Below are 11,998 nucleotides of genomic sequence, written 5' to 3'. Positions count from 1 at the left end.
AGTCGAGATCTGAGAGTGAATTAAGTTTGATGAAGGTTATAAGGAGCCACATAGTATGATTAGTCTGGATTACCTCTGGTATTTGTAATCAACTTAGTTTTAAGGTTAAGTTTGGTGCATGTTTTGTATCCTAGCTTTGGAGTCTGCTATTAGTGATTAATTCCAGTTTCTATGTCGTTATCTTTGGTGGAAAAAAATTTTATGTTAAATCTGATTATGCTGTATTTAGGTAATGCATCTTTGGTAGGTCACATCTACTAGAATATTATGTACTTTTCTGCTTTGGATGTTATAACTTATATAATGGATATCGTGTTTGCAACGTCAACCTATGTATCATGATTTTCTTTTTTTTTTCTGTATGAATGATCTTTGGTTGAGGTCAATTTTGTTATACTCCATCATAATCAAGGAAGCAATACAAGAATTTTTACAATCCTAATATAAATTAAATCCATGCTTTTAGCCCGTGATCATATAGTGCTCCATTTGCTAAAAAGGTACAGATAAAGTTCAGGGGATATTAACTCTGCATAAGTTGTTAGCTTACTGTCCTGTACACGTTGTCTTTATGCCTGCATAATATACTTGATTCTTCAGCTTATAGAGATTAGCCATGACCACATCACTCCAACTTATAATTCAATTTTGCTGGGAAAATATAATTTTCAACTTTTAATCCTATGAATAAAAATTTAGCGTGAAGTTGTAGGAATAAAAATTATAATATAATATTCAGTTCATTAAATAGATAGATAATTAGAATAGCACAAGTGTGACATTTGAATTTAGGCTCAATTTAAAACCAAAGGATACCAATGAATAGATTTTTTGTGCATATAGAGCTTGAGTAAATATCAACTTTATTCTCAACTACTGTTATTTACCAAATGCATGAGAAATATATATATAACTACACGTATCTGTTATGCCTAAAGAAGCAAAGTTGGGTTTAAATTAGAAAAATTACATTCCTTTTGTATTTGGTTTACATCACTTTAGTTGCACATATTGTTGTTCTTATAGTTTACTGATAAACAACATATAAATATTTGCATCCCTTATTATTATTAGTTTCTCATGGCCCTCTAGACCTTGCCTTTATGGCTGCACTGCATACTTGGACCTATGTCCTCCGAATTTTCATTACATTATTCTTTTACTTTTACACCTAATAAAATAATTTTTTCATGACTTGAAGGTATAACCATACAGATTAACGAGTGATAAGGAACCAAGGCCTAGAGGGCTTTGTGTAAACATTGCCTTCAAATGTGCGCTCTTAAGGATAGCAGTCATTACATTAGCCATGACACCAGTCTCAGTTGAGTCTTTGGCATACATATTAGCTATGGCTAACTTTTCCACTTTATTGTTCAATATTTTTACGAAAGTTCTCATTTTAAATTATTAAACCTGTCAACAAAAAAATTGTCACTTCTTATAGGAAACAAAATTAAAATATAGTTTTCAATTTATTAAATTGATACATAATTAAAATAGCACAATTGTGACATCTCAAGCTACAGTCAATTTGAAACCAAAGGATGGCCATGAATAGATTTTTGGTTTCCCTGTATCATGACTAAATATGAACTTTATTCTCAACTACTCTTACTTGCCAATTGCATGAAAAAGAAATATATACCTACAAGTTGATGTTGTGACTAAAGAAAGAAAGTTTGGTTTAACTATAAAATTTCCATTATTTTTGTATTTGTTTCGCATCACTTTACATGACAAGTCAGAGCAGTATAATTGGGACGTTGTGCAGAGAAGGCCGTAAAGCTATACCAGCAAAATATCACTTTTCCTGTGATTTCCTGTCAATAGCTTCCAAAACTTTTCTCTACCATAGGATACTTTGTAAACAATTACAGGAAAACAATATAAATAGGTGTACAAAAAAATCTAACAAAGTCAACTTGGCTCTCTAAGATCTATTTATGCTTTTATAAGATTGTGCATCAAAGAGCAGGATCTTTTTTCGAGGCTTCCACACCATGGTTACTATTCAGGTATGTGTGAATCACAACTTGAAGATTTAATTTGCATATGGATCCTAAAATTGCAAATACATAGTATCTCACTTAACCTCAATACCCATGAACCAGTAATTCTTATTTTCTCGACCCAGATTCCCCTCATCAGCCTAACCTGAAATTGCAACACTAGCATGAAACAATCGGGTGAAAATGCGAAAGAAGCAAGGCAGTATAGATTGGCAAAGCTATCTGCGAAAAAAAGAAAGCTAACTGATTCCGACCACAAAGGTGCTTTCAAACTATATGTTTAGGTCATACGAAACAAATTTCATGTTATCTTTGTGCTGCCTGTATTAATCAGCATTATTTTATCCTTTCTAATCCTTTGCAGAAAATCTTGAGATAGCACAACTACTTCCACCCAAGCAACATGTAGGCATAATGCATACGCCTTGCAATTGTACACCACCGTGTGAAGATAGAACCCCATTGAAGGAGTTGTCAGCTGCCTTCTTGCAAGGTATGTTATGTAGATGGCTGACACATATAGGTGAAGATATCTGAATGAAAAATAGGAAGAACGTATTTTCTGTTAAGTTACGCCCTACACGTTTGTCTAAACCATACTATATTACTCACAAATTCAACAAATTACATTGTAAAGTTCTCTTTATTGTGGTAGCGATAACATCACGACACTAATTAGAGGAGCCTATCACCTTGAGTTATAGCAAACTGGCCTACGATTGAAGTTCTGTGGGACCACTTCAGTGCAGATTTTGGTTCAAGCTATTTCTTAGCTAATAATTGCTAACAATAGGAACCTTCATGTTTCAGGCTCTAGCTATAACCATGACAAGGCAAGTCCTCCAAATGCATCGAGCCGCAGCAGCATCACAAATAACTTTTCAACACAGTTGGGGACCTTAGGTAGTTTTCACACGACTGATCAATCACTCGGTAAACATTTCTTTAATGCCATTATCAACTTCTCGCATCCAACTTCATCTATCAAAATGATTACACTTCAAGTTTTGGACTCTTTCCAATATCATGCAAGTTGTGATTGTTTGACACACAGACTTATTCTAACCATATCGTATACATTTGTTGCTGTAATTAGGAGGAGAGAACATGATGCAACTAACCTCATGTCTAACTCATCCTTCCTCCTATGCTCAAAAGCCTTCAAGAAGTGTGAGCGCAGGACGCCACATTCTGATTCCATCAACACATGACCATGGCAATGTGAAATCAACTACGCTTGCAACAAACTCGGTTCTGTTCTCAGGTGGAGATACAAATCTCTTTCCCTTCTTATTCACAATTCATGCAACTAAATTATGCATACATATATTAGTGTATAACTATAACGGTCTAAAATAAGAACAGGATGATAACACAATTTTCCCTCCTTTAGGTCGAGCAACGTCGCAAGAGCTTCTTCCAAACAAATTCGGAACGGGTATCATTTTCACAACGTCTTCGAGGCATGTACCATTCATCTCTGATGTGCTTAACGCATCTGCAAACAACACACCCAACTTTGAACCAAGCAATCTGCAAATCTACCCTCCATTCAAAGCCAACCAAGGTAACATTAAAGACCGACTTCGTACAAAATTTCTCTTCTTCATGTTTTATATCATAAACAAATTCATTAACACAAACTTTTTCAAGCCTTCCTAAAGACGAGATCAAATGCATGTAAAACATTCAGATAAAAGCCAAAATTGTCTGTGCAGAACATTCTTATCATATTGAGAAAGTCATTAGAGATGATACACATGATTATGAGACCACCTCCAGTGCCGGTTTCAGTTTCAGCCAAAATCAGAATCCAGGAGAAGCTCCTCCAGGTAACAAAGTTGCACAGCGTTTTGATATATCATTATCTGGCACGACAACATATAGGTTGATGGGCACATGATTCATGGAATGTTCTCAATTTAGCAGATTTACAATTGACAACACAACATATAGAGCCAAGCATAACACGGACTCAACCATCGAACAGGATTGCCACCGATGATGTCAATCCAGGTTAGTAAATATAAATAAATCTATCAATATTTTTTTGTCTTCAAACATTAATTGAAATTAGAAAAATTAATATTTATCTATTAATTATTTTTTTTTAAATTATATTATACTTTTTAATTTTATCTCTTAAGTAATCTTGCTAATAATAACCATTTTGGACTAAAAATTATTTTATATCATAAATATTATAACAAATAAAATTTCTAATTGAATATGAGATAATTAATATTTAAAATTTATAATGAATAGTAGAACAATTATTTACAGGCATAGAAGTTAATCCTGATATATTAAAATATGTATATTTTACTATATACTTATTTGATTATATCTATTCTTTTAGATAATTACTTGTGTGATGAATGTTAAATATATTTTTTAATTATAATACTTAATTAAATAGATGCATAAATTCCTTAATCTAATAGTATATCAAAAATAAATTACAAATATATAAAAATATTAGTAATTTAAAAAAACTTTATTAATTAAATTTGTTATACTTTGATATAAACATATTTTTCATATATGAGTTTATTTTTTTTATGATATTTAAATGCAATTATAGTTTCAAATTATAAATGATAATGTCAACAGGAGCTAACATGCCAGTAAATTCAGTTTTTTGATTATTAAATATATATGAAAATAAATAAAAATAAAATTACTTAGGATGACAAATTATCTGTAATTTAATTAAAATATTTTAAGTTCAAATTTTAGAAATAAAAAGAAACTTATTTCTATAAATTATATATAATGAATTATATTTTAAGAATGAAAATATTCACTAACTCTTTTTAATTTTTATATCTCTAATATATTTTTAATATAATTAGCAATGTTCAATAAAATTTATTTTTAGATATATATTTTTATCCAACTTTTAAAATTTTTTTTGCCCATCATCATCTGCGCTGTATACTGTATCTTAATAACCATTATATCCTTTGAAGATTTATTAACTAATGTCTTAACTCATTTTAAACTGAAGTCTTTGATACAAAATAAAGTTTAGAATACGTTGCTTTCAATTTGTTTGGTTTCATAAAATATGCTTATTATTTGAATTTATAATATTCCTTTCAATTCACTTTATCATTATATAAGAATGTCGGAATACATTTATAATTACAGGCATTTTTTTTATAACTTCATCCATATTTTCAAAATTTTATGCAAATATGAAATAGAACTTCTCAAAAAAATATACTTTTAAAAATAATCAAAAAAATATCATTCAACAACGACAAAGTATTCAATGTTTTGTTAAAAGTACGTTTTGCATTTATTAACGATAAAAAAATATAAATGTATTTAACAACATAATAAAAATAACAATAATAAATATATTTTTTACAAATAGCAAATGACTTATATAACTAACAACGACTAAATGCACAAATAATTTGTTTGTTACATGAATTACTTATTATTTGTAAATAATATATTTATGTTTGTTATTTGTTTATTTTAAAATATATTAAGAAATTTTGTATCATTAATAAATTCTAACAGTACGTTTGTCAACGGATTAAACATGTAAAAATATTTTTAATGTTTTTTTAAATTAACTTTGATATATTAATAACATAAATAATTTTACATAATAATTCAACTGAATTTATATATCTAAAATCATTTTTTAAACGTAAATCTAAGGATACGTTATTCGGTTACAATTCTTTTTACTAAAAATTCCTAAAAAAATTTCTTTTAAATAATTTTTTTTATGTTATTTAAGATGGAAACAAAACAAAAGCGGATAAAAAATATAGCATCGTAAGCGCGGTTGAATTATTTTTTCATTTTATTGAAGCACATATTTTTTTAGGACGTCTACTCGATATTTTCGTAGATTTTTAAAAAATAGATTACTTTATGAAAAATACTTTAAATTTTATTCAGATAACAAAATCCAATGATTTTAATTTATTTATTAGGTAAATTTTAATAGAAATTAAAAGCAATGGTTATAGAGGTAATGGTTATCAATAAATTCACACTTGAATTTAATTCACACTTGAATTTAATTAATATAATAGATGCATTAGTTGCATACCATTAATTAGGTAAATTTAATCTTAGTCATTTAAATTAATCTAATGACTACAAATGCATTCTCATATTTTCATATTAAAATTCTATTCTCATAACATACATTTTATATAGAGAGAGAGAGGTTGTTTAAGTAACAGTTCCCCAATCTCCCACTTCATTCTTCTTTCGCATCTCCACCTTATCTAATGTGAAACCTAAGTGAGATTTAAAATTACTTGCAAACATTATGATCCACAACATGATACTTCATGGGACATCGTAAAATCTTAATAGTAATTATAGTCTTATGCAACCTGAATTCATATGACAAAAACATTTTTTATCGAGACTCTTAACATGTATATATTGCATGATTTGAATATCTATCAAATCACCTGTAATGTTGGTATATTAAATCTTACTATAATGTTGGTATATTGAATCTTACTATATTTAATTTAACTGTCGTATCTTTTCCGAGCTAAACACACATTCGCCAATGCTTATTTCCTTTCCACAGATTATTGGGATATTGGAGATCCGACTTTTACATGCCAACACTGCAAAGCTATATTCTGGTACGAAGAGCGCATAGAAAAGCACTACAAGCCTAAATGTCCAAAGTTTAGTCTATGTTGCCGACAAGGTCAAGTCCAACTTCCTATGCTTGAAGAACCTCCCGATTCATTGAGGAAGCTTTACTTTGACAACACCAAAAAAGCGGAACACTTTCGATCGAACATTAGGAGCTACAATAGTATGTTTGCTTTCACATCATTCGGGGGTAAGATACAAAGAACAATTAACCAAAGCCGTGGGCCCCCAACCTTTATTCTGCACGGACAAAATTACCATTTAATGGGGAGCCTGCTTCCACCAGAAGGCGGAGTAGCAAAATTTGCACAATTATATATATACGACACTGAAAATGAGATTCGAAATAGAATCACCGCTGTCAGGTCATTTGCATACAATTTTATTAAAGACTCAAACATAGTTATCTCACTTAATTCATAATGGTTGTAGACATCATATTTACATGTTTTATGCCATTTTTTCCATCTCTAATGATCACTTGAACAAGCTTCATGCGGATATTGTTTCTACCATCAAAACTACGTTGGATAATCATAATGTCCTCGCAAAGTCTTTCCGACTTGCTCGCGATGCACTCACAGCAAACGGCAATAATTCTGTTTGCCTTCGACTCATTGGCAAAAGAGGAAAAGATGGAAGGAGGTATAATTTGCCTTCAGTATCTGAGGTTGCTGCCTTAATTGTCGGTGATTTTGATGGATCCACAAAAGAACGAGATATTATTGTTGAGACCAAATCAAGGTCGCTTCAAAGAATAACAGAACTCCACCCGGCTTATCTAGGCTTGCAATATCCTCTTTTATTCCCTTATGGTGAAGATGGATGGAGAGAAGATATTATCTTGAACAAAGTTAAGAAAAAATCGACAGATGAAGACAAGCATGTCACAATGCGCGACTTTTTCGCATTTCGAATCCAAGACCGACCTTCGCACAACGGTGTCCTGTTACATTCCCACCGGTTATTCCAACAATTCATAGTTGATGCATTCTCAATGGTTGAGAGTGCTAGATTGAAATTTATTTACACCCACCAAACCGAATTTAGAGCAGAGATCTACAATGGACTTCGGGATGCCATTTTCAATGGCGAGACCAATGCTGCCTCAAAGGGTAAGAGAATTATACTGCCAGCAACATTTACTGGTGGGCCAAGATACATGATTCAAAATTATCAAGATGCCATGGCAATATGTAGGTGCGTTGGTTATCCAGATTTATTCATCACTTTTACATGCAATCCGCAATGGGACGAAATACAAAGATATTGTAGAATGAATAAAGTCAAACCAGAGGACAGGCCAGACATGATTTGCAGACTATTCAAGGTTAAACTGGACATGATGATTAAAGATCTTAGATACAACAAATTATTTGGTGCTACAAAAGCAGGTTTGAAACTTACATATATATATATTTCACGTATTTATCCCTACCATGTTCCATAATTTTTCATAATTAAATGTATGTTAATACCATATGCATTTTGCTATTTTTTCCAGTTATCTACACAATAGAATTCCAAAAGAGGGGACTCCCACATGCACATATATTATTATTCTTGCATGAACAAGATAAATACCCAACCCCTGCAGACATAGACAAAATCATATGTGCTGAAATTCCTGATGCTGATGTTGACACTGCATACTACGAGGCTGTAAAGAGTTTTATGCTTCATGGTCCATGTGGTCTTAGCAAACCAACTTCGCCTTGCATGGAGGAAGGTCGTTGCATCCGTCATTTCCCTAAGAAGTTCAACAACAGGACTACAGTTGATGAAGATGGTTACCCAGTATATAGGCGTCGAGACAATGGACGCACGGTGGAAGTTTCAGGAATTCATCTAGACAACCGATATGTCGTGCCACATAATAAAATGTTGTTGCTAAAATACCGTGCTCACATTAACGTCGAATGGTGTAACCAGTCAAGATCTATCAAGTATTTGTTCAAATATGTAAATAAAGGAAGTGATCGCGTCACAGCCTGTTTTTCTACAAAGTCCCTCGATGGTAAGGCAAGTTTAGAAGTTGATGAAGTGAAAATGTTTTACGATTGTCGATATATATCTCCTTGTGAAGCTGCTTGGAGGATCTTTTGCTATGACATTCACTACAGAAATCCATCGGTTGAGAGGCTAAGCTTTCATTTGCCGGATCAACAACCGGTTGTATTTACGGATAATGAATCATTGGTTGAAGCTGTTGCAAAGGCAACTGTTAAAGAGTCCATGTTTCTAGGCTGGTTTGCAGCAAACAAAACAAATGCCGAAGCTAGAAAACTAACCTATAATGAGTTTCCAAGCAAGTTTGTTTGGAAATCATCTCTGAGAGCTTGGGAACCCAGGAAAAGTCATCAGGTCATTGGAAGGATGATCTTTGTACCACCATCATCCGGTGAGCTATATTATTTAAGGTTGTTGTTAAACATTGTAAAAGGACCAACAACCTATGCGGATATCAGGACTTACAATGGTGTAATCTACTCATCATTTCGAGATGCATGCTATGCACGTGGTTTGCTAGACGACGACAAAGAATATATAGATGCCATTGAAGAAGCAAGTCATTGGGGCTCAGGTCATTATTTGCGGAGGTTGTTTGCGACACTACTATGGTCTAATTCAATGGTGCGACCAGAAGTTGTCTGGGAAAAAACTGCCATCCTATTAACTGATGGAATTTTGCATGATCACAGAGTCATGTTTGGCCTACATGGTAACTAACAAATTACGATCCATGACATCTCAATTTATTTTTTCATCCTTAAATTGTTAACAACAGGTTTTTATCTTATTTGTTTTACTTAACACATGTTTCTATCTCCAACGGTCACTTATATATATATATTACTTTCTAAACATTTCAGATTTGCTTTTCAGTGAGGAAGAATTAAAGGATCTAACCTTGATTGACATTGAACAAATATTGAACAGTAACGGAAAGATATTGCGCGATTATCCAACCATGCCATTTCCATCAAGAGATACCAACCATCTTAGGACGCGAAACAAAATGATCTTTGACGAATTAAATTATGATCGTATTCTGTTAGAAAAGCAACATAATGACTGCCTCTCAAAATTAACTGCCGAGCAAAAGGGGGTATATGATAAAATCATGAGCTCTACAGATAGTCAACATGGACGTGTGTTCTTTTTGTATGGCCATGGGGGTACAGGAAAAACTTTCCTTTGGATAACTTTAGCTTCAGCACTTAGATCACGTGGACAAATAGTTCTAACTGTTGCATCTAGTGGCATTGCGTCTCTACTGTTACCTGGAGGTCGAACTGCACATTCTAGGTTTGCCATACCATTAACTCCAGATGAGTTCTCTACTTGTAACATTAAGCAAGGAAGTCCATTAGCAGAATTAATTATAATAGCTAAGCTAATTATTTGGGACGAAGCTCCCATGATGAGCAAATTCTGTTTTGAGGCATTGGACAAGACATTGAAGGATTTGATGAGATTCAAAGATGATCATAACCAGCACTTGCCGTTTGGAGGTAAAACAATTGTTTTTGGTGGGGATTTTCGACAAATTTTGCCTGTCATTCCAAAAGGAACAAGACAAGACATTGTTAATGCGTCTTTAAACTCTTCATACCTCTGGCAACATTGTGAAGTATTAAAGCTCACTGTAAACATGCGATTGCAATCTATGACTACAGATGATGAGGTAGAGGGTCTAAAGCAATTTGCTGAATGGATACTTCAAGTTGGCAACGGAATATCTGACAGATCATGTGATGGCTGCAATAGCATTAACATACCACCTGAATTTCTTATCACTAACTATAGTGATCCTATTAAGGCAATTGTGGAGGCAATCTATTCTGATTACATTGCTGACATGTCTAATGAAAGCAACTTGAAAGGTCGCGCTATCTTAGCTCCTACGGTTAATGCTGTTGATGAGGTTAATGATTACATGACTGCGATGAACAGCAATGAATGCAAGACATATGTTAGTTCCAACAAATGTCTGTCCGAGGGAGGTAGCAATCAAATTCAAGCTATGCACACACCAGAGTTTTTAGCAACAATTAAGTGCTCGGGGGTTCCAAATCACGAATTGAAGCTCAAGGTTGGTTGCCCTGTGATGCTTATTAGAAATATTGATCACTCATCAGGCCTTTGCAATGGTACTAGGTTGATAATTACAAGACTAGGAGATAAAGTTATTGAGGCAAAATTGTTAAATTCCAACAACTGTGTCAATAAAGTCTTTATTCCTAGAATGACACTCACACCGTCAGATGCCAGGCTACCATTCAGATTCCAACGGAGACAATTTCCTCTTATGGTATCTTACGCAATGACAATCAACAAAAGTCAAGGACAATCTTTGAATCACGTGGGTTTGTTATTGAAAAGACCTGTCTTCACTCATGGCCAACTTTATGTTGCCATCTCAAGAGTCACAAACAAAAAAGGGTTGAAAATTGTAATTGCTCATGACGAAAACACAAACAAGACAGAGAATGTTGTTTACCCTGAAGTCTTCAGAAATATATGACAACACGTTCAGCATTACGAATATTCTTATTATTACATAATTCCTCTATACACTCATTTTCGCTTATCCAACCCTAACTATTTATCTATAACTTTATCGCTACAATCTTACATCATTTTCATATTTTTACCATTTTCTGTTTTTCATTGCATTTGTTAGCAACTATAACTTATTAACTCACAAGTACTTATCTTATGCTTAAACCATTATTTCTTCCTATACAGTACTTTTTCAACATTCATATTTAATACAATTCAAACCTTATTCAATCAATTTTATGGAATTATATTTCAAATGCTTTGAGTTACTATTTATATAATTTCTGCATCTACATACAACACGAAAATAGTCTAATCTTTTTCATGTATCCTTTTTCCTTTACTAAAATGCTTATAATTTATTTTATATTTTACAAATACTTTTACAATTAAAAAGATCATCCATCTTTTTCTAACATCAGATTAAATAACTAACAATTCTTTACATATACGTTATTTTAATCTGCATATGTGTCGCCCGCGCATCGCGCGGGTATCTTGCTAGTTTAAGTAACAATTCATAAGCATTATAGAATTGGTCCGATAATAATAAAGAATACAAGATATTGTGTTTTTTACGTGACATCATTCTTTCGTATTATTATGTGTTGTTCACTAATATCTCTTATATTTTTAAAATATTATTATAGGAGAATAGTTAATATAATGGTATTCAATTTTACTATTTATTTATTAATTAATTTCTTTTTGTTAGATAAAAATATTATTATATAAAAAATAATTATATGTTAATGTCTCTATATACTTAT

The 11,998-nt window shown here is 32.3% G+C and overlaps 1 protein-coding gene across 1 annotated transcript; it reads left to right on the top strand.

The window, feature by feature from the left end:
- The first annotated feature begins 2,176 nt into the window (after positions 1-2,176).
- Positions 2,177-11,190, top strand: LOC112780243 (uncharacterized). Its single transcript, XM_029297449.1, has 11 exons — positions 2,177-2,273; positions 2,377-2,505; positions 2,823-2,945; positions 3,109-3,263; positions 3,378-3,579; positions 3,731-3,844; positions 3,942-4,028; positions 6,589-7,027; positions 7,095-8,056; positions 8,167-9,384; positions 9,536-11,190. The coding sequence occupies exons 1-11, from the start codon at positions 2,177-2,179 to the stop codon at positions 11,188-11,190; spliced, it is 5,181 nt and encodes a 1,726-aa protein (XP_029153282.1).
- The last annotated feature ends 808 nt before the right edge of the window (positions 11,191-11,998 follow it).

This window comes from Arachis hypogaea, chromosome 3 (genome assembly GCF_003086295.3).
Source record: "Arachis hypogaea cultivar Tifrunner chromosome 3, arahy.Tifrunner.gnm2.J5K5, whole genome shotgun sequence".
NCBI classification, from domain to species: domain Eukaryota; kingdom Viridiplantae; phylum Streptophyta; class Magnoliopsida; order Fabales; family Fabaceae; genus Arachis; species Arachis hypogaea.
Note: the sequence above shows the minus strand (reverse complement) of the source record. Positions and strands in the feature narration are given on the sequence as shown.